At 47.2% G+C, this 24,005-nt stretch overlaps 1 protein-coding gene across 1 annotated transcript in view; it reads left to right on the forward strand.

The window, feature by feature from the left end:
* SETDB2 (SET domain bifurcated histone lysine methyltransferase 2) overlaps window positions 1–24,005 on the forward strand; it is a 55,616-nt gene that overhangs the window by 17,313 nt on the left and 14,298 nt on the right. The window contains exons 10-13 of the mRNA XM_077314945.1: window positions 2,113–2,209; window positions 5,282–5,604; window positions 7,275–7,363; window positions 9,165–9,279. Of these exons, the coding sequence (XP_077171060.1) occupies window positions 2,113–2,209; window positions 5,282–5,604; window positions 7,275–7,363; window positions 9,165–9,279 (624 nt within the window). The remainder of the gene's footprint in view (window positions 1–2,112; window positions 2,210–5,281; window positions 5,605–7,274; window positions 7,364–9,164; window positions 9,280–24,005) is intronic.

Below are 24,005 nucleotides of genomic sequence, written 5' to 3' on the forward strand. Positions count from 1 at the left end.
CCAGCTGCCTGCGTGTGGAGGAGTGGGGAATTGAACCTGGCTTCTCCAGGAGGCTGCTGCTCCTAACCACTACACCACACTGACTCTACGGTTGGCTTACAGTGGCCTATCCTTCTCCCCATAAGAGAAAGCCTGTGATAGGTGGGGCTGAGAGAGCTCTGCAAGAACTGTGAGTGGCCCAAGAGCACCCAGTTGGCTTCATATGGAGGAGGAGGAGGGGAGAATCAAACCCGACTGTCCAGATTAGAGGTCACCGCTTTTAACCACTAAACCAGGCTGGGTGTGTGGGAGAGGAGTTGTTTCAGCACTTGAAAAGGCACACGATGGGGACTAGATCCCCTGGTCCCCTCTGTGCTCTGGACCCAATCAGCTTAAGTGTTAAGGCAGGGAGGAAAAAAACAATGAAGCTGAGAACTTACGGGGTCTTTTCCCCTTCAAAAATGCTAGTTGTACTTGTTAAAATTGAATTTTAAAGGATTACTGCATTTAAGCCAGTGGTTCTCAACCTGGGGGTCAGACCCCTTTGGAGATCGAACGACCCTTTCACAGGGGTTGCGGCAGAGCAAGCAGCTTGGCCATCCATACAGCAGCCTTGCGGGGTAGATTGAGATAGAGCATTCATCTATTTGGAGCAGTGGAAAAGAGCGAGATCAGCATGGTAGGGCAAGAGACAGAACTGAACTGAGAATAATTTATATACAATCCTGAACAATGGATCTTCACGCCATGGGTCATTTCCGGTTTAATTTTTGTGAAAGAACCCTTGCCTAATTTTATGGCTGGGGGTCACCACAACATGAGGAACTGTATTAAAGGGTCGCGACATTAGGAAGGCTGAGAACCACTGATTTAAACAAAGGAAGTTCAGTGCCCCCTGGTGTATCCAGTTCAGAAACAGACCCATGCATGAAAAGACTATCCAGAACAGGGGTAGTCAAACTGCGGCCCTCCAGATGTCCATGGACTACAATTCCCAGAAGCCCCTGCCAGCAATGCTGGCAGGGGCTTCTGGGAATTGTAGTCCATGGACATCTGGAGGGCCGCAGTTTGACTACCCCTGATCCAGAAGAAGCAGGCAGTCCAGAGACCTTAAACTGACTCCCGTTCTGGGTATGTCCTTCAGCCCACAGAAACATGTAGGGAAAGGCTGGTCAATTAAGCTTTGCCTCCCTAGCTTAGTTTAGAAAGAACAAAAAAGGTGCAAAATGCAGGAACGTCCACGGAAGCCAGGCAGCTTGGCAGGCAAGACCTGCAAAGGGACAACTAAGCCAGCTAGTAGCTTACAGGGAATTGTTCAGAGAGCTAAAGAAAGAATTAGCACCAGGGCTGGTGGAGATCGACTTGCCTATTCACCATGTGGGGTACACATGTCATATGAAGATGTGTATAAACTCCATAAGAAAATCACAGACTTTTACTAGTGCATGAAGCGGTTAGTGTATCATTAAATGTTCTCCTAGCTTTACTGTTAAAACTCCTCACCACCACCTTTGCTCATTTATAGAATCATAAAGTTGGAAGGGACCTCCTGGGTCATCTAGTCCAACCTCCTGCACTCTGCAGGACACTCACAACCCTATCGCTCATCCACTGTAACCGACCACCCCCTTGAGCCTTCACAGAATCAGCCTCTCTGTCAGATGGCTCTACAGCCTCTGTTTAAAAATTTCCAAAGATGGAGAACCCAACACCTCCCGAGGAATCCTGTTCCACTGAGGAACTGCTTTAACTGTCAGGAACTTCTTTCGGATGTTTAGATGGAATTTATTTTGAATTAATTTCATTCCATTGGTTCTGGTCTGTCCCTCCGGGGCCAGAGATAACAACTCTGCCCCATGCTCTATATGGCAGCCTTTAAAATACTTGAAGATGGTTATCAGATCCCCTCTCAGTCGTCTCCTCTCCAGGCTAAAATGAAGCATAACTAAAATGTCCTTTCCCTTTCTGCTCAGTGAAACGTGTTGCTGAACTGTAAAAGAATTTTCCAGATTACCGTCTCAAGTCAGATTGTCTTGTGGTGAAGAAGACATTGCCTTGGAGAAATGTCTGCTCATTCAGTCAAAATCTTGCATCACGTTTGGCACAGAGACCCCTGATGACTTTCTTTCTTAGGGAATTGCAGACGCCAGCTCTTCCGAAGAAGAGGGTCCTGCATGCCACAGCTCAGTGAGAAGACGACCAATTGTGGGAACCATGAAAGGGGGCAAAAGTAGGTTTGCCTGGGTAGTGAAGGGAGGGTTATGGGGGGGCGCTCAAATATATAAATTCAGGTTTTATCAAAACCATAGGAAATCATAGAATCATAGAGTTGGAAGGGGCCATACAAGACATCTAGTCCAACCCCCTGCTCAACTCAGGATCAGCCCAAAGCATCCTAAAGCACTCACATTCACAACTTTCATATCTATCAATCCAATTGTTTAATTCTAAATTCATTCAGAATGTCTAGTTCATGTTTAAAATAGATTCAAAGTGTTGTGTAAAATAGATGACTACCTGGTTACACAGAGGCGATGGTCACATCATGCGGGGATTATATTCAAGTTGGTAGGAGTAGTGGACACCTCAGAAGATAGAGTTCAATACGATCTGAATAAACTGGAAAAGTGGGCACATTTATTTATTTATAATTAAATTTATTTGCCGCCTCTCTCAGCAAGCTGGCTCGCGGCAGTTCACAATAAAATATTCCATAAAAACACAATATAATCATAAAACATCGTAAAATACAATTCCCCAATAAGAGAAGGAGATGCAATTCTATAAAAATAAGTGCGGAGTTCTGGATCTGGATCATGAAAATGCGACGCATGCATACAGGATGGGAGGTATACTTCTGGTAGCAATTGTATGAATGAGATCTTGGGTTACTTGTGGACTGTAAACTAAATATGAGAAGACAGCAGTAAAAGAAGGCAAATGCAGTCTTGGGCTGTATCAACAGAGGCATCACACTGAAATCACAACATGTCCTTGTCCCGCTGTAGACCGCATTGGTCAGACCCCACTTGGAGTCCTGAGTGCAGTTCTGGAGGCCTCACTTCAAAAAGGACATGGACAAAATGGAGAGGCCAAGTCCCATGAGGAAAGTGGACAGACTTGAGAATGTTCAGCCTAAAAAAGAGGATGTTGAGAGGGGACATGATTGCTGTCTTTAAGGATCTGAAAGGTTGTCACTTAGAGGAGGGCAAGGAGCAATTCATGTTGGCAACAGAGGAGAGGACCCGCAGTAATGGTTTTAAACTACGTGCAGAACAGTACCGGCTAGATATCAGAGAAAAAATGTTCACAGTTAGAGTAGTTCAGCAGTGCAATGGGCTGCCTAAGGAGGTGGGGAACTAGCCCTCACTGGTCGTCTTCAAGCAGCGGCTGGACAGATGCTTATCCTGGCTGCTTGAGGCTGATCCTGCACTGAGGAGAGGGTGGGACTAGATGGCCTGGATGGCCCCTTCCCACTCTAGAATTCTATGAGCCTAGTTCAGCCATGGAATGAGCTGCCTAAGGAGGTGGGGAGCTCCCCCTCACTTGGCAGTCTTTAAGCAGTGGCTGGACAGATACTTGTCATAGATTCTTTGGGCTGATCCTTCATTGAGCAGGGGGTTAGACTTGTATGGCTTCTATGGTTCTTCCATTATTCTAAGATAAAGATTTTGATCGTAATATAAAACACTGAAAAATGGATCAACCTGTTCCCTTTTCAGATACAAACACAGTTTAGATGTATTCTAATGAGCCTTCTTGTGATATTTTCATCAAGATTCCTGATTACCCCTTTCAAAAGCCTCATATCCCAACAGACCAGGTCAAATCTGGATAAGGTAAAGGTAAAGGTACCCCCTGTGCAAGCACCGGGTCATGTCTGACCCTTGGGGTGACGCCCTCTAGCGTTTTCATGGCAGACTCAATACGGGGTGGTTTGCCATTCCCTTACCCAGTCATTACTGTTTACCCCCCAGCAAGCTGGGTACTCAATTTACCGACCTCAGAAGGATGGAAGGCTGAGTCGACCTTGAGCCAGCTGCTGGGATCGAACTCCCAGCCTCATGGGCAGAACTTTCAGACTGCACGTCTGCTGCCTTACCGCTCTGAGCCACAAGAGGCTCATAAAACCTGGATACTTGGAAGCTAATAAGCTTGTAAGAACCATTCAGAAGGTACTAGAGAGTCACCATTATCCACTTCTTTACTAGCATTCGTATTGACAAAACTAGTAAAATGGAATTCACTGAGATAATTGAACTTCATAACTACGAACAGAAGGGCCCTTGCAGGCCAGCTGAATGTCCTTTGAAAATAATCTCCTTAAATGTCAACTGTTTGAATGAACCCTGGAACAGAAGACAAATCTTCCATCATCATCTTTATAAATAGATTTCTAATCTTGTCTTATCGCAAGAAACAAATGTTGAATTAAGGAATGCAAATATTCTAAATTGTGTAAAATTGGGCCAAGTGCACTGTCAAAAACCAAGGGACATTGCTGTTTATAAAACCTTCAAAGTAAAGTCAAACAGGTTTTACAGGAGTCTGATGGTAGATTCCTTTTTATTACAGGAATCCTTAACGGGGAAATGCTGACAGTGGACTCTATATGTGCACCAAATTTTTAAAAATTGAAATTTCTTTAAATTATTTAATAAAGAAAAAGAAGGGTTGGTTCTTATATGCCGCTTTTCTCTACCAGAAGGAGTCTCAAAGCGGCTAAAAGTCACCTTCCCTTTCCTCTCCCCACAACAGACACCCTGTGAGGTGGGTGAGGCTGAGAGAGCCCTGATATTACTGCTCAGAACAGCTATATCAGTGCTGTGGTGAGCCCAAGGTCACCCAGCTGGCTGCATATGGAGGATTGTGGAATCAAACCTGGCTCGCCAGATTAGAAGTCCACGCTCCTAACCACTACACCAAGCTGGCGCTCTACACCAAGTCTAGTAATGTCAGCGGCCATCAGAACTTCTGGAAAAGGCCGCATAGCCCCCGGGTTCCCCAAAGCCCTGGTTGGGATCAAATGGGAAGTACTTGTCTTTCACTGAGTTTCTGATGAGTTTAGGAAAAGGGTGTTGATATATGTTTCTGGAGATCAGCATGTCTGTATAGATGTGGCGTAGTCAAACTGCGGCCCTCCAGATGTCCATGGACTACAATTCCCATGAGCCCCTGCCAGCGAACGCTGGCAGGGGCTCGTGGGAATTGTAGTCCATGGACATCTGGAGGGCCGCAGTGTGACTACCCCTCTGATAAACGATGCTGTATGAATCATGTTTTCCCCACCTTTTGTCAACAGAATCAGGCCTACAAGGAGAGCTCAGAGAACAAGCAACCACTGGGCCATCAGAAGCTAAGGCAGCCCACCTCAGCAAGAGCCCTCTATCCAATCCCAGTTCGCCCTGCAAGCGTGTCGGGCAGGATAAGGGAAGCGCCGAGAAGCAGCCTGGGTCTATCTCCCGGACGGACGGTGCATCCGAAGGGGACGGCGAGAGCAGAGTTCAAGAGGTTGCTTGTGAGGACGGCGCCAAACTCAAGGAGTCCGGCCTGAAGCAGTTTGACAGAGAGGACCTTTGTTTGCTGGACGCCACCCGGGAAGGCAACGTGGGCCGGTTTTTCAATGTAAGTTAAGCATTGGTCTGCCTCCTTGTTTCAATTCGTGGATGGTGGGCTTTTGAAGAAAGCTGGCGGATAAACGGGGCGCATGCTTTTGCAGCTGGGGATTGTGTGACCGCCGTGCCCAGCTTCCTGGATGTGACCCCCATGCCCAGCTTCCGTGCCCAGCTTCCTGCCCAGCTTCCTGGACCACGGACCCCTCCGCCCCACACACATACACGCACACGCATGCACGCACACGCATGCCTCAGGGCCGTGCAGAGACTGAATCCTGCACATCCTCCTTGGCAATGCATATATATGTTCATAAGACAACACCAAATGTGTGTTCACCTTTCTTTATTTTAATTTTTCTATTTATATACCGCCGCTTTCCATTCGGACTCGCGGCAGTTCATAATAGAACTATTTGGTCCTGGCCCCTACCTGGTGGAATGAGCACCCGGAGGAGCTGTGGGCCCTGCAGGAGCTTTTGGCGTTCCGCAGGGCCTGCAAAACGGAGCTCTTCCGCCAGGTCTATGGTTGAGGCTGGTGCAGCTAGGAAGATCTGCATTCCCCCCACCCTTCCAGGATAGGGCAGCATGAATGGTGGTTTGCAAGTTCCATTTGCACCGTTCTTCCCACCCACTCCTATAGGAGATGTTTTATTGGGGGAATGAGAATAGTGAGTAAGTTTTTCCACCGTATCTTCTTTGATTATGAATTGTGTTGTTTTTATGTCTGGGGTTTTAATGGGGGTTTTACGGGGATTTTATTCAGACACCTATAACCCGCCATGTGCCTCCTGGGAGTGGCAGGTAATAAATAATAAATTTAAAAAATGATAAAAACCAGTATGACCCCATTAAAACCTGTTAAAAATTAACATTAAGTAATTAACATTAAAATTGTTTTATTTTAATATTGTTAGTATTTTGTATTTAATTTCAGTACCACTCCTCTCCTTATGGGTTTGTAGTTGAAACTGGCAACCAGGAACTGGAACAAAGGGGAAAGGGGTTGAATTGCATTTTCCCTATACATGCACTGAGTGTACCATGAGAGTAACTCCACATGTGTATTCTTAAAAGTCAAGAGTACATGGAGCGTACATGCATTCTTGGTAACTTGTGAACAGGGATTTGGTTTTGTTCTTTATCACCTTTACTTAGTTTAGGTAGACAACATATAACTTAAATTTGAAGCACAAAATAAATAGTAAACCCTTATCTGCCTCCCTTGAAATTTGAAATCTGGCTATAAGATCTGGCCCAGATTTTTTCTGATCCTAGTGGTCAGATTTGGAGCTCCCAGGTGAGTTTTTTTAGGTCAATCATTTTTTAAATGTTGTTGATTTTTAAAATATTTATCTTGTATATCTATTTCATTCATGTTAGCTGTCCTGAGCCTGTCCTAGGGAGGGGAAGATAATAAATCTAAACAACAACAACAACAATTATAAATGGATGTACAATCGGAGCGTATTTGAATAATCTTAGGTCAAGGGTCACACCCAAGTGTTTTTAGAAAGTGGCCGAGATACAGTTCCAGCCCAGCAGCGCTTTTTTTGTCAAATTTCTTCATTCGCTCAGAAAACACAGCTCCCGACGATACAAAAGGTTGCATTTAAGCACTCTTAAGTTTGTTCAAAAGGGAAGCTTTCTGTTTGACTTTCGGTTCTTTTGTTTTGTTTACAGCATAGCTGCTGCCCTAATCTCTTTGTGCAGAGTGTGTTTGTTGAGACCCACAACAGGAATTTCCCTTGGGTTGCGTTTTTCACAAGCAGGTTTGAAAAGTATTTCCTTCTTTCTATTCAATAGCAACGACACCTTGGTGTGTGGGTGGGGGATGGTTTAAGCGTCATTTCCTTGCAGCCACAAAGGGGTTACGTTGGAATGAGCTAGTTTGGTGTAGTGGTTAGGAGTGCAGACTTCTAACCTGGCAAGCCGGGTTCGATTCTGCACTCCCCCACATGCAACCAGCTGGGTGACCTTGGGCTCGCCACAGCACTGATAAAACTGTTCTGACCGAGCAGTGATATCAGGGCTCTCTCAGCCTCACCCACCTCACAGGGTGTGGGGAGAGGAATGGGAAGGCAACTGTAAGCCGCTTTGAGCCTCCTTCGGGTAAGGAAAAGCGGCATATAAGAACCAACTCTTCTTCGTCTTCTTCTTTTAGTCTTAGTGTGATCAGAAACATGTTGGGACTCCTCCTTTAGGGCTTTTCTTCTCTCCATTGCAGGATTCCAAGCTAATTTAATGTTGATGTGTCCTTTTTTTAAAGGGATGGAGCCTGAAGGAGAACAACTGTTGCTCCTTTGCCTTTTAGTTAGAGTTCCTGTGTGTCTGAGTTAAGAGTCCTGCAGTTGATAGAGTTACTATAAATTCAAATGGGTAGCTGTGTTGGCCTGAAGTAGCATAATAGAATCAGAGTCCAGTAACACCTTTAAGACCAACAAAGATTTATTCAGGGCGTTGGTCTTAAAGGTGCTACTGGACTCTGATTTTATAGAGTTAGCATAATGAGACAGGTAGCATAATGAGACATTGTTGTTTTCTCTCCCCATCCCCCTTTCCCTGTTTAGTAAAGTGAAACCTTGTTCTTAGAAAACAAAATGGATGTGTCTTGTGCTGTTTTTGTCTGCTGCAGTTTTGTCCTGCTAAATTGTTTTATTTTTCCAACATAACTGGGGAGGAGAGGTGGGCATGGGAATTCCCTACTAAGAAAAGTTGTCTCCGACTTTAACCCTTGATTGCTAGATTCTGCAGAAGATCACTAGCATGTGGGCTGAGTGGTAATCTGGAGAGCCAGGTGTGATTCCCCACTCCTCTACATGCAGCCAGCTGGTGACCTTGGCCCAGTCACAGTTCTCTTAGAGCTGTTCTCAACCTCACCTGCCTCATAGGGTGCCTGTTGTGGGGAGAGGAGAAGGCTATTGTAAGCCACTTTAAGACTTATGAAGCTTGCTGGGCGACCTTGGACCAGTCACAGTTTTCTCAGAGCTCTCTCAGCCCCACCTGCCTCACAAGATGCCAGCTGCAAGGTGAGAAAGGAAAGGTGATTGTAAGCTGCATTTGAGATTCCTCGAAGTAGAGAAAAGCAGGACCTAAATAAATAAATAAAATAAATAAACACCAACTCTTTCTTTCTTTCTTTCTTTCTCTCTCTCTCTTTCTCTCTCTCTCTCTTTCTCTCTTTCTTTCTTTCTTTCTTTCTTTTTTTCTCGCTCTCTCTTTCTCTTTCTCTCTCTCTCTCTTTCTCTTTCTCTCTTTCTCGCTCCCTCCCTTCCTTCCTTCCTTCCCCTTCTTCCTCTTCCGTGGGAACAGCCTGACCAGCCATCGCTGAAAGTTGTCCTCCAGGCAGAGAATAAAATCACAGCTTGAAGAGGACTGGCAAACCATGATGAAGTGGTTATCCAGCTTCTCTGGTATTTCCATGGAATAACCAGCATTTGAACTGGGGCAGGGGGGCAGATGGCTTCCAGGTGGCCTTGCTAGCAGTTGTGGCATCTCTTTCTGACACAAAATAGAAATGCAGCTGCGTCTTTGATTCCTGCGATTAATGCGGCGGATTTGTTTGCTTTCCAGGCATATAAAAGCTGGAACCGAGCTCACGTGGGACTACGGTTACTTACCTGGAAGTATGCCGGAGACAGAGATCCCCTGTCAGTGCGGGTCGCAGAAGTGCAGAAAGAAAATCCTATAGGACTTCTTTGTCGCTGTTCTTCCAGACTGTTTAGGACTTTGGTCCAGGAAAGAAGGCATTTTGGTTGACCGGGGCCAGTTGGCATCAACGTGTTTATAAAGTGGCAACAGAAAGTATCATTTGATTGGCTGCCTGAAATGTTAGTCACAGGTCCCCTTTTCTATTTGGAGTTCAGCTCTGGTGATTTTACTTGTCACTTGACGGATGAAACAAAAGCTACCGTTCTGAATGTACTTAGGACCAGTCTAGCGGTGCCAGTCCCCAGGTGGGATGTGCCGACCCCCCCATAATTGCAGGTCATCTCCAGACCAAAGAGATCACTTCCCCTGGAGAAAATGGCTGCTTTAGCGAGCAGATTCTGTAACATTAAATGGAGGTCCCTCCTTGCCCCAAATCCTGCCCACTCTCAGCTCCACCCTGAAAGCCTCTGCGTATTTCTCAGTCTGGAGCTAGTAACCCTTGACTGATATTTTTGGAGTAGTACTTTAGTCTAGGGGAAATCAGCGTTGACTGGTGGTGAAAAGGTCATATTGGGATCTGGGTGGCATCGGTTCAGATCTACGGAAGCTCACTGGGGAACCCTGGGAGAAGCCAGCCTCCCTCCTCCTAGCCTCCTTTGCGGGTTGTGGTGATGATACAATCGGGAAAGGGAGGCCCACATATGCCGTGCTGAGCTTGTGGGACAGATAAAAACGGTGAGGTCTTACTTAGAAAAGGCTATACAGGAGTGGCCAAACTGCGGCTCTCCACAGATGTCCAAGAACTGCAATTCCCATGAGCCCCTGCCATTGGCAGGGGCTCATGGGAATTGCAGTTCATGGACATCTGTGGAGAGCCGCAGTTTGGCCATCCCTGGCGCTTGAACTTCCTTGTAAGGAGACGGAAGTGGGCAACCAGTCATAAATCACCTGTGTTTATGCTGAACCTTGGGCAGTTCTTGGACACTATTTTCCCTGTGATAGAAAAGTTATGTCCTGAATTGACATAACTTTCGCCCAGCTTATCAGACTCACTGGCGATGGAGTTCTTCTGATGCAGTGTGAGAATCCTTAGGAGGAGTGCAGGGATGCTGGCGGTGAACTCTGATCTGGAGAATTGAGTTTGATTTCCACCCAACTGGGTAGCCTTAAGGCAGTCACAGTCCTGTTAGAACTGTTCTCGTAGAACAGTTCTCTCAGAGCTCTCTCAGCCCCACCTACCTCACAGGGTATCTGTTGTGGGGAGAGGAAGGGAAAGGTGTTTGCAAGTCACTTTGGGACTCCTTTGGGTAGTGAAAAGCAGAGTATTTTTAAAAATCAGCTCTTCTTCAAGGCAGGAGACTTTCAGTTTGCTCTTTAGGATGCTTAGGGCTGATCCTGCGTTGAGCAGGGGGTTGGACTACATGGCCTGTATGGCCCCTTCCAACTCTATGATTCTATTATTCTATTTGCTATCGGCTACCTCTGTATAGCAACCTTGGATTTCCTGAGTAATCGCCCATCCAAATAACTAATCAGAGTAGAGTCTGCTTAGCTTCTGAGATCATGCTAGCCTGAGCCATTCAAGTCGGAGCAGTGGATGCATGGAAGAACCCCACCTGTTCTTGTGAAGGGGAGGGACAGGGGAAGTGACGAACAGGTTTAAGAGTCCTTTGGGACAGTATCACAAAGAAAGCAGAGGAATTAATGGCTGTCCTTGTCATCAGAAGGAAAGCTTGACGGCGAAGATACCCTCCTGGGTTGATGGATCCAGATCTGGCTTTTCCCATTCAAGGTCATAAACACCTTGGTACCTGGAGGTTCCCCCTCAGAGAACTACATAACCTGGAGACATAATATACCATCATTAAGAGGCTTTGGTTTTCTCAGGCCCCAGGTTTGAATCCCTGCCCAGCCATGGAAACTGGCTGGGTAATCTTGGGCCAGTCACACATTCTCAGCGTAACCTACCTCACAGGGTTGTTGTGAGGGTAAAACGAAGGAGAATGGCGTAAGCCAGTTTGGGTCCCCATTGAGAAGAAAGGTGGGGTATAAATGAAGTAAACTCAAAACTATAAAGAAATTTTACTCTGTGGAAGAGTATTTGATCATTTCTGCAACAAAATCATTTGTGCAACAAAAATATTTTGAAAGACATCAATACCTTTTCCATGATGCATTTTCATGTTAAATGAATATTAGTAGACAAATGTCTAATCCTGGACAATCCCAGAACCTGTTTTTACTGTCATTTTCCACAGTGTGTGTCCATTTTGAATGGCACTTGGATCTTACGGGGCCTGCAATATTTTATCTTTATCCGTCTTACCCCCTTTTTCTTCTCCTACCCCTGGGGAGATTATGAATTCTTTAGTGAGGATATCCGAGCTCTTTTCTCCCTTTTTGCTACCGGATGCGGTAAGTGTATTGGCCACGTTTGCTCCTTTTGGTCTCCTTTGGAGTTCAGTGACTTTGGAAGCTTTAAATGTGAATGGTTCTTATTCACTTAAGCTATGATGATCCCAGGTGGCAGGGGAACATCCTACCTGGGGTCTAACAGGGGTCTTGAAAGGACCAACCTGGTCACCTCTTTCATGCACGGGTCTTTTTATTTCAAGTTGAAGATTCTAAGCACCTAAAGATGTGGTTTGTTTCATCTACTTTAAAATGGCTTACAAGAGAGAAGAGCTGCAGTGTTGAAACCTGCCCTCTGTCTGGGAATCTCCTTTGCCTTCTCCCTTGTCCTCCTAAGTGGTTCTGTTTCCCCTCCTGCTCCTCTACCTTCTCCCTCTGGTGCTTTCCTCCTCCTGTCTCTTTTTGAGAGCCATTGTGGTCAAGAGCAGGGGACTCTGACCTGGAGACCTGAGTTTGATTTGCATCCAGCTGGGAGACCTTAGGCTAGTCACAGTTCTCTCTGAGCTCTGTCAGCCTCACCTCCCTCACAGGGTTTCTGTTGTGGGGAGAGGAACGGAAGGCAATTGTAGGCTGCTTTGAGACTCACGAAGCCTGCTGGGTGACGTGGGCAGTTCTCTCAGAACTCTCTCAGTCTCACCTATTTATTTATTTTTTATTTTTTTAAGTTTATTTATATACCGCCCTCCCCGAAGGCTCAGAGCGGTTTACTGGAAACAGGAAAAAGATACAGATAACATATGGTAACAACAAGTGATAACAATAACATAACAACAATAACAATAACATGAGAGAATAATGGAACTCAGCTCAACTCTTACTGAGAGCCAGTGGGTTGTGTAGATTTTTGCAGGCCCCGAGGAACTGTTTAGGTTCTGTCAGGGCCCTGAGCTCCTCTGGGAGCTCATTTCGCCAGGTGGGGGCCAAAATGGAGAAAGCTGTGGCCTTGGTTGAGGTCAAGCGATCTTCCCTGGGGCTAGGGACCACCAGGAGGTTGGAGGTGGTAGAGCGCAAGGCTCTTTAAGGGGTGTAGGTGGAAAGGTGATCCCTCGGGTACCCTGGACTGATAACCTAAACCTTAAGCTTGATCTGGAATTCAGCTGGGAGCCAGCACAGCTGCTGGAGGATGGGCTGGGTGTGGGACCTTCGAGGTGTTGCTGTGAGGACCCTGGCAGATGCGTTCTGGACCAGTTGCAGTTTCCGGATCAAGGATAAGGGTAGGCCAGCATAGAGCGAGTCCAGCCTAGATGTCACTGTTGCATGGATCACTGTGGCAAGGTATTCTGGGGCCAAGTAGGGCACTAGTAGTTTGGCTTGGCGAAGGTAGTAGAACACCAGCTGTGCTACCGTTGTGATCTGAACCTCCATTGAGAGGGAGGCATCAAGTATCACTTCCAGGTTCCTGGCAGAGTGGGCCACTGTTAGCTGTACTCCATCCAGATTGGGTAGGCGTGCTTCCTTGCTTGGACCTTTCCTACCCAGCCACAGGACCTCCGTCTTTGAAGGGTTGAGCTTCAGACAACTCTGCTTAAGCCACCCCATCACTGCTTCCAGGAACCTACATCAAATGGAACCTACATCATCTGGTGTCTGTTGTGAGGAGAAGGGGGGAAAGGTGTTTGTAAGCCACTTTGAGACTCTTTCAGGTAGTGAAAAGTGGCATATGAGAACCAACTCTTCTTTCTCTTCAGTAATATCAGGGCTCTCTCAGCCTCACCTCCCTCACAGGGTGTCTGTTATGGGGAGAGGAAGGGGAAGGCGAATGGAAGCCGCTTTGAGACTCCTTTGGGTAGAGAAAAGCGGCATATAAGAACCAACTCTTCTTCTTCTATATATTTATGTACCACCCTCCCCTGTGGCTCAGGGCAGTTTACATAGAACATGAGAGAACATATAAGTACAGCATAACTCAGACCCCCATCCCTTCTCCTCTCTTCTCTACCTCCCCAACGCTGCCCAGACATTCCATGACATTCCACAGTCACCCTGGACTCCTTCCTTCCCCAGCACCTCTTAAGCCGGGCGATGTGGAGGCGACTGGCTTCAAATGTTTAGATTCAAGGTTTCAAATGTTTACATCCCTTTGGGGGAGACAGCTTTTCCTAATGCTTCTTAAGGAGGTCGGTTACAGAAGGTTCCTCCCTTTCTAATCCACACATACCCCTGCCCCATTCAGGTAAATACATGAATTTCCGTTTTCAGATCCATGTCAGTATAGCAAACTGACGTCAATTTTTTTTTTGCAAAACATCAAATGCTGTCCCTAACAAGCCAGCCTGACAAGTTTGAACCAAGAATTCACTACTCATTTCCCCATTAATAATAGCCCCCGCCCTCATTGCTGAGGAATTTTGCATGGAATATTTTCGATTTTGCATGAAACATTGTAGATGCTCCACTTTTGACGTGATTTGGGAATTTTTGAGGGAAGAGATTCAAACCTGATTTTCCTTCTCACTTAAAGAGGGGGCAGAGAACAGGGAGTCTTAAAAGGGCTTACTAATCTGGAAAGGGGGGGGAGGGAGAATTGAGCCAGGGGAAAGTTGAAAGCTTATAAGACTAAATAAATTGTGAAAATTAATGTTCTCAGGCAGCTCCTCTCATTCATCTCAAAGGCTAAAAGACACTTGCTCATTTGGAACTTGCTTCTGAGTGCAGCAGACATGTGGAGGAGGGGTCATATAGGTCTCTTTAATGCCTTGTTCCACCTTTTCCTCCCAATAGAAATATTGTTTTGTGATGGGGAGAGTCCAGTTTTCAACTTTTTAGACCTTGATCTGGTAAAGTCAGACAGAAGTGTAAGTTCTATTACATGCATATATAGAAAAATATCTTAATGTGTATTGGCTTAGACGTTTATGAAAGCCATGTGGGATCCATTTGGTTTGTGGGGCACATTGTTTCCTGTGATGCTTACCACATTCTCTACACCTCTCTCAGGGTCAGGATTACAAGCAGGTCACGCGGTCACACAGCCCAGCTTTCTAGCCTCTTTTAAAATCTCTAGAGAGCCGTGACTAGTTCATCTCTCAGGTCCCCTTTCTGTGTCACTCCCAGAGACATCAGCAGGCAGGCTAGCCCAGCCCCCTTTAATAGCCATTCCTCACTTCAGAATTACTGGGTTTTGGGACTTACGTAAGCTGACCAGGCATCCCGATAGTAGTGGAACACTCACGCCTTTGGCGGAAAAGTCCCGCGTCCTGGAGTGTCAAAATGTCCCGCTTCCTCCCTGCCATGTTGACAGCCTCAGCCAAGAACTATTTCTCCAAATTCTTCCTTTCATTTCCCAACAGACCGTGAAAGCTCCCTGCCACCACCTCCTGCCTCTTGCAGTTTCCAGATCCAGGTGGGGGAGCTCCCAGAGATTGGTTGGTGGAGCCTGGGTTGGTTGGTCGGTTACCGCAGCCCAGTCCCCCGCAGGTGCACCAGGCAGAGGCCCACCCTCGGCCCCCACCTGACCATGCAGGTGGGAATCCGACGGACTCATCGGAGATGCGGTCGTGAGGCAATGGTGAGCCCAGTTGGAGGCAGGGAGGAACGGAGAGGGGCCGCCGTGTCCCGCCTTACCTCCCTTCAACTCTGTTCTTTGCACATTCTGCCGCCATTTTTTTCATACCCAAATATATAGATAACTTCAAGAGCGTGAATGTGCGTTTCTTTTCCCGAGACACACAGCCTAGAGATATAAAGAAACACGTAATTACCTTTTATTTACGGTGTGAACGTAACAGTGAAGAAAGCAAGGCAGAGGTTACAACATTTGGCTTCTGATTCAACTTCTGAACAGTTTCCTCAGTTTAGATACTGGTTTCCTTTGTTACAAATTCCTTTGCAACCAGCTCTAAGCAGTTTCACTCAATCTGACATCCTCCTCTCGCTCTCCCTGGCTCTGTTGACTGCTGTTTTCCTGCTGCTGACTCTCCATCAGCTTTCATTGGTCACTCTCAGGGAGAGGAAGAACCTAATTTGTCCATATCTTTCAGGACACCGATTGGCCATTGTGAATGGCAGCTTCCTGATTGGTGAGTTTAAGTTATTAATATTAGTGAATCCCAGAAGGATGGAAAGACTATAAAGGATAATTAGACACATCTGTGTGGGGGGAACACTAGGCAGCAGTAGACGAACACGCTGCATTTCAGCCTAAGCTTTTGTAAGTCAGAGCTAACTTCTTCACCCACATCTCATTAGTGCTTTTATAGCCACAACACAAAGAGTAGGTGAGAGATGTAGCAAAGCAAGGCCGGTTTCAAAACAAGAACTAAGTATTTAGATTCAGCTGTGTTGGATTGAAGCAACAGAAAAAAACTTGAGTCCAGTAACACCTCTAATTGTCAAAATGGACCCGTATGCCAATTTACACACAGGTGAGACATTTGGTTGAATAAGGGGGAGGGGGGCAAATTTTATTCCAGGAATAAGGGAGAACCGAAAGGCAAATCAATTGAGAGTACAAATTCAGCATGGCCATCAGAGGTGCAATATATTATAAGAAACATGAGCACAGAGATGACACGTGGATTTATATCCAAACAGCATTGTATTTTCAAAGTGCTTCAGTGCATTTGTGTACTTCAGTCTTGACTTTTCATGGGACTTCATTTTTGTATACTTGATTATTGTAGAGTTCATGTTTCCGGTAATATATTGTACTTTTAATGACCATGCCTGATTTTCTATTCTCAGCACTATTCCTATGTTATGTTGTTATTCTACCCAGAGGTCAGCAACTTTGTGAAGCAAGAAAGAGAAGCTTTTTTTTTTGCTTTTTTTTTGGTATCTTGCTTTTTATTACCTGGAAGAGTCTCAAAGTGGCCACCCTTTCCTCTCCCTGTGAGGCTGAGAGAACTCTGAGAGAACTTTGACTGATCCAAGGTCATCCAGCTGGTCTCTTGAATTTTAAAGTGACTTACAATTGCCTTCCATTCCTTTCCCCATCACAGGGAATTTGTGAGGAAGGTGGGGATGAGAGTTCTGAGAGAACCGTGAGTGGCCCATGAGTCTCAAAGCAGTTCACAATTTCCTCCCTGTCCTCTCCCCACAACAGACCCCCTGTGTACTAGGTGGGGCTGAGAAAGCCCTGAGAGAACCGTGACTGGCCCAAGGCAACCCAGCAGGTATCATGAGCCTCAAAACTGCTTAACAATCCCCTTCCTTTCCTCTCTCCACAACAGACACCCTGTGTGTTAGGTGAAGCTCAGAGAGAACTGTAAGTGGTCCAAGGTCACCCAGCAGACCTCATGAGTCTCACAGCAGCTTACAATCCACTCCCCTTCCTCTCCCCACCACAGACACCCTGTGAGGGAGGTGGGGCCGAGAGAGCTCTGAGAGAACCCTGAGTGGCCCAAAGTCACCCAGCTGGCTGGCAGTGGAGCAGGGCGACTCCAACCCGGTTCTCCATCTCAGAAGCGGCCACGCTGGCTCTCCAGCTTCACCTGTTGGGCTTCTTCCCACTCCCCACCCCACCCCCCAAAGAAAGCAGCCACCTCAGCCATGCAGGAGCCCTGCCCTGGTCCCAAGTGGCGCCCAGCCAGAACTGCTCGGCCTGGGGCAGGCTCGAGCAATAGCCCGAGATCCTGCCAAGCCAGGCCAGACCCGCGCGGCAGAGAAGCCTGGAGGGAAGGGAAACTTTCTCCGGGGGCGGGAGCGAGAAAAACAGAGACACGCCGGCCAAATCCCCCCAAGGCAGGCGGGCAGGGCGCCCTCCCTGCGGCGCGCGACTGTCCGGGGCTCTGGGTCGGCGTGGAATCGGCTTCCTCGCGAGGAAGGGAGGGATCGTTCCCCCTAGGGAGGGAGAGCGAGAGGTGGAGCTCGGGGCGGCGCTGCAGCAGCGAGGCCGATGACGCCGCGGCGGCTGCTGCTGCGGGGCCTGGCCGGGGAAGAGGCGCTGCGAGAGGAGCGGTGAGTGCGAGAGTGAGCGAGTGAGTGCGTGCGTGCCCGGGAGCTTCGGGGCGGGCGGCGTCGCCTTCCCGGCCCGGAGCCTCGGCCCGCTCCCTGGCGCTTCCGGCAGGGGGGCTGGAGCGTTCCCGCTTGCCTCCCTGCAGGCCGGACGGGAGCAGCGTCTCCGCTTCGCTTTGCAGGGGCGGGCGGGAGGGAGAGCGGCCTTCCCCGGCCCCGAATCCCCGGAGTGGAGTCCGGCCTTGGGTCGGCCAAAGCGTGGGGAAGGCTGCGCGGGGACTGCGCTCCGGGGATTCGGGGCCGGCGGGAAGCGGGACTGAAGCGGGCCGCAGGGAGTCTGCAGGGCGCTCCTCGTGCAGAAGGGAGAGGGTGGCCGCCCTGCTCAGTGTTGGGTTCAAGCCCGCTTCGAGTGGGTTAGCCGCGTTGGTCTGGAGCAGCGCGACAAAACCAGAGTCCAGGGGCGCCTTCAAGACCAACAAGGGAGATTTGCCAAGGTCCCCTTCGGAAACAGACTATGCACCTGTGAATCAAATTCTCCTGACACCATCCAACATATCTTACTGGATTGTCCCTTGTTCACTGATCAGAGAAGGCATATTATACCCCTAATACCAAAACGGAGAAGCCATTCAAGAGACCTGATTCGGCAATTTTTACTGTGATAAGGACGCCGACGTCACCTTTATTATGGCTGAATTTCTGTCCTCAGTTTTTAAACTTAAACGTATCTCGACTAACTTTGTTTATCCTGCTAATCTGCTCTATGCCAATAAAGGTATTGTATTGTATTAACAAGGATTTATTCAAGGCGTGAGCTTTCGAGGGCAAGGTCCAAAATCCAACGAAGAGTAAATCTTTGTTGGTCTTGAAGGGGCCACTGGACGCTGGTTTTGTTTTGTTGTCCCTCTTCAAGGGGTACAGTGAAGGTGTGTCAGTCCTGCCCAGACACTGGGAGAAGAGCCAGTTGTTTGTACCTTATTTATTTTATTTTATTTATATACCGCCCTCCCCGGGGGCTCAGGGCGGTTTACATAATAACATAAGAACAATACATGGAACAGTCTATAAAACATTTGAATAACCCTGCAATAATAACTGATAATTGTAAACATATAACATTATAATTGTATAACCAATAAACAATACAACGTTGCAACATACAAACAGGTCCAGAGTGTATAGCTGGTGTTCTGGTGGTGGGGGGGACGGGGAGCAGGGGCCCTTTGGTCGCTGTTGGTTATATATATCTGGTCTCAACCGAATGCTCAACCTTGCTTTTCACTACCGGAAAGAATCCCCAAAGCGGCTTACAGTCGCCTTCCCTTCCTCTCCCCACAACAGACGTCCTGTGAGGGAGGTGGGGCCAAGAGAGCTCTGAGAGAACTGTGAATGGCCCAACAGGCCTCATGTGCCTCAAAGCGGCTTACAATCACCTTCCTGTCCTCTCCCCACAACAGACACCTTGTGAGGGAGGTGGGGCTGAGAGAGCTCTGAGAGAGCTCCGGGAGAACTGTAAACGGCCCAATAGGCCTCACGAGTCGCAAAGCGGCGTACAATCGCCTTCCCTTCCTCTCTCCACAACAGACACCCTGAGAGGGAGGTGGGGCTGAGGGAGCTCTGAGAGAACTGTGACTGGCCCAAAGTCACCCAGCTGGTTGCATGTGGAGGAGGAGTGGGGAATCTAAAGTGGTTCTCCAGAGCAGTGACCCCTGCACTTAACCACTTCATCAAGCCACTGTCTGTTCTCTTTAAAAACGGAACTGGGGAACACACCTTTATAAAGGTGAGTTTTCAGTCACATGTTCAGCTTTACACTCGTGGAATGTAATGTGGAAATCATTCCATGCCTGCGTAAATAATAAACATGTAGGCCGTATGCAGCCTGTTCATGCATTCACATGTAATTTAAGAGCATCCCAAACAAGATGCTGCAGTGTTTGTATTCTTGCAGAGGTTCTGGCGTTGTTGGTTTTCCCAGAAAGGGATAAAGCAAAAAGCCCAGTGTCACCTGAAAGTCTAAAAATATTGATTGTAATAAATGCTTTGGGGAGTCACCGCCCACTTTTTCAGAAAGTGATCCCCCCCTCCCCCCAGGTGTGTCTGTGACAAAGTGGGCTGTGACTCCTGAAAGCTGCCATTGCAATCGTTGTTGTTCTCTTCAAGGTAATGCTGGGCTTTTATTTAATTTTTCAGTGTCAGACTAACACTGCTGTCCCCTTTGCTACCTCTGAAGGGAAGGCCTCTCCAATATTGTTTCTCACAGTTAACTTCAGCCTGTCCATCTGTACCCCAGGGGAGTCATGGAGTCCCTCCTACTGGGTCATGACCCTCTTGAGGAAAGCCATGCTTGTTTTTGGAAGGTCTGCTTATTCTTCTCCTTGTGGGACTGAACTGTTTGCCCTGTCTGTGCGGAGGCCTTGTTGACGCATGACAGCGTATTCCTCGCTAGTCGGTGTTCCTAAGGAGAACATGCCCAAAGGTGATGGTTGACTTATTCTGGGACAGAAGAGCTAGTGTGATGTAATGGTTAAAATGCCATGCTGGGAAAAGGCGGGGTGGGGCGGGGAGAGCCAGATTTGAGTCCCCAACATTTATCTTGTATGCGTCCTGGACTAGTCACTGCCTCTCAACCAAACTTACCTTATGGGGTGATAGTGAAAATAAAATATTGAAGATAGGAAACACAAACACTGCCCTGAGCTCCTTGGAACAGGTGAGATGAAGGAAATTAAAGAGAAGGATGCTGTACAATAACCATGGAGATTTTCCAAATTGTTCTGGGAGATGAATAGGAGAGCAATTATGATATAATTATGGTACGGGTTTTTGCTTTGTTTTATTTGCACGGGCTCAGCTGTGAACTGAAAGGCAAATATTTGCCGCTTCGTATTGGATGGATCCCATTTTATTGGTCTCATCCAGTTTAATTTTTTCACGGGAGGTTCAAAATAGTGGAACTAGGCCATCTTTTGTGATTTCATGCCGTTTTTTTTTTCCATTTTGTAGCAGAGCTGTTTGGGAGCCAGTGAAGTGTCTGCAGAAGTTCTGAAAATTAGACGGGAGGAACTTCCTCGGTAACTTGGATGGGAGCCCCTTGTAAGTGCAGGATGCAAGTGTCGAAGTCAACTAGGCCGCCTAAACATTGGCATGAAAGTGAAAGGGGATTGGCACTCTGTCTCCTCCTGGACTGTGCCCACGAGTCTTGGCTGGGCAGTGGACAAGGAACAGGAGATAAGAGACCTCCAGGCACCAGGAAAGCAGCCCGTAACGCTTGGTTTGGGTTGACAATGCAGGGCTGGGTCACCTCTTCATTCTGGCCTCCCACTGATTCCGGGTGGAGAGTTAAACCCTTCTGGGCATTTGGCAGAATACTGCACTGTTCATAAAGATGAATTGGGGGCTGTTGGATGGTATCTAGCTAGCTGGTGATGATCACGTTAATATGCCTGAAGTGCTGGAACTGGGGTGGCCAGCTCTGGGTTGGGAAAAACCTGGAGACTGAGGTTGGAGCCTTCAGAGGGCAGGGTTTGGGGAGGGACTTCAGTGAGGAATAATGCCATAAAGTAGCCATTTTCCTCAGGGGAACTGATTTTTAAATTTCATTTCATTTATTCCATTTATATACCGCCCCTCAGTGTGATGTCTCGGGGTCGGTGTACAAAGAACCAATAAGTCAGAATAAAAATTGAACTACTCTTAACAATCGAAAACAAAACATAACGATCATTTCAGTTAATAGGCAACAGCAATGTCTTAGAAACATGGACAACTGGACGCTGGCATCCCTAGTTGGAGGTCTGATAGCATAATCACTTGCACTCCCTCCCCAAAACATGCCGTCCAAGTTATTGTCCTGCCTACCTAGTTTTCAACTCTGTAATGTAGATATTCCCTCATCTTTAGGTCACCGCTCAGTAAGAGATATATTCTTTTTCCCGCCTCATATCTTTTTACTCTGGAAAGTAACACTCACAGAAGAGCTTTTACCCTGGCTAGGTGCATGGCACTACCCTCAGCGGTATTGGAAGGGAGGTATAAAAGGATCCCCTTCCCTGAAAGAACAGGCCCCTGTAATTCTGGCCAGGTAGAAGACCTTGAACACGTTTTTCTGTGCTGTCCTTTCTATGCCGAGGCCCGTGCTGAGTTCACCCATCCCTTTGTAAAGCAAAACGTAGGGCACACTGCAACACATAACACAGACATTATCAATAAATTACTGTCTGACGAATCCCCCAAAATCACTAAACCTGTTGCTAAATTTTGTTCAATAGTATGTAGAGTTCATGGAGCTGGTAGGGTCCGCCGTGAAAAATGAAATATGAGGATTTTGTTTCAGGGTCAAAGCTATTTCTGCTCTAGTTTTAAAAATCCACTATACATTTACTACCAAGTTTTAAAGTAACTTGGTAGTAAAATGTAAATATTTATTTATATATTTGTTTGTTTGTTTGTTTGTTTGTTTATTTATTTATTTATTTATTTATTTATTTATTTATTTATTTATTTGTATTTGGGATGCATTGTATAATTTCCTCTGTTATATGCCTGGTCCAAACCATAATAAAATTTCCATTCTATTCTAGATACATTCTGTAATATACCATACTGTTCAGGAATGAGATCTTATTAACAGACTAGTATTCAAGCCCGCTGTATTCTGAATACAGCGGGCGCTAGGCAAGGGAGCCCCTGGCAGCCGGGCGCAGGGCAGCTGGCGGGGGCTCGTTGGGCTGCGGCCTGATGCGGCGGGAGGCACTTTGCGCCTCCCGACGCGGCAGGCCGCCGGTAAAGGAGCAACTGCGAGCCGCACTGTGCGCGGCTCGCAGTTGCTCTGGGGAGGAAATCGGAGGTCCCTCCAATGGTCTGTCCGGAGGAAGGGTCCAATCCGGACCCTTCCTCATCCCGGACACATCCCTCCCCTAAAGGCCTTACTGTTTTATTTAGTCCGCAGCGGCGGTGTTCAGATAAATAGAAAATGCAAATGCTTAACTTAAAACTTAGGTTTCGCTTGGAGTGAAATAATACTTAAATCAAACTAAAAGAGGTTGAAATCGTATTTCTTTCCCTTTGCAGGCTGGTCTTCAGGCTGAGCTGTACTAGTCTGCAGTGTCGATGCGTTAGTGTGTTCAAGAAATCTATATTTGCTCATTTGCACAATCAAGCCAAGAGACAGGTACGGGTTAGAAACTGACTGTGAATTAATCCCTCTTTCTTCTGGTGCGTTGAATTTTGGACTTGGTTGAAATGGCACCATTGTCACAACTGTGCCTTAACTTCTCTTCTGTTTTCAGTACACAACTTCAACTCCTGATGACGACTAGGTAGGCAGGACAATTTTAAATTCCTTGGCATCAGGCCTAAAAACATTTTCTAAGCAGATGCTGTATGCCAGCCCACCTTGGAAAACTGGGATTTCCCCCAACATGACCATTGTGCCAGATGCCTTTCAGTGAATTTTTAAAGTTTGAACTGCCCTGAGCCATATGGGAAGGTGGTTTAAAGGTAAAGGTAAAGGTATCCCCTGTGCAAGCACCGGGTCATGTCTGACCCTTGGGGTGACGCCCTCGAGTGTTTTCATGGCAGACTCAATACGGAGTGGTTTGCCAGTGCCTTCCCCAGTCATTACCGTTTACCCCCCAGCAAGCTGGGTACTCATTTTACCGACCTCGGAAGGATGGAAGGCTGAGTCAACCTTGAGCCGACTGCTGGGATTGAATTCCCAGCCTCATGGGCAAAGCTTTCAGACGCTGCCTTACCACTCTGCGCCACAAGAGGCTCACTGGGAAGGTGGTTTAAAAATCTAATTAATAAATAAGATGAATACAGGATCTGGCAGGTCGTTCTGAAAAGAATGATGTTTGCTCTTCTGGACCATAGCGATCTGGAGTGAATTGTTGCCACTGTTGGTGGTACCCACATTTAGAAGAAGAAAGGTTGGTTCTTATATGCCACTTTTCTCTATCCGAAGGAGTCTCAAAGCGGCTTACAGTCGCCTTCCCTTTCCTCTCCCCACAACAGACACCCTGTGAGGTGGGTGAGGCTGAGAGAGCCCTGATATTACTGCTCTGTCAGAACAGCTTTATCAGTGCCCGAGCCCAAGGTCACCCAGCTGGTTGCATGAGGGGGAGTGGGGAATCAAACCCAGCTCACCAGATTAGAAGTCTGCGCTCTTAACCACTATACCAAAGCTGGCTCTTTTTACCAGTCTTTGCCCAACCTAGAGAAAGATATGTAAACTTTCTTCTCTGCCATTCTAGGTAACCTTTCTGGTTTCCTGTGTATTACCTGGGTTCAGTACCAGGTGCTGGTTCAAAACCCTTTGAAACCTAACTCGTGCCATTGCTCCCAGGGTGAACCTGTGGTCCCGCTTCAGTCCTCCTGTCTGATCCTCCCATGCTCTTCTGACTTAGGCTGGCCATGTGGGTATCTTTGGTGGAGTGCTGCCATCCCTATGGA

This window comes from Paroedura picta, chromosome 1 (genome assembly GCF_049243985.1).
Source record: "Paroedura picta isolate Pp20150507F chromosome 1, Ppicta_v3.0, whole genome shotgun sequence".
NCBI classification, from domain to species: Eukaryota; Metazoa; Chordata; class Lepidosauria; order Squamata; family Gekkonidae; genus Paroedura; species Paroedura picta.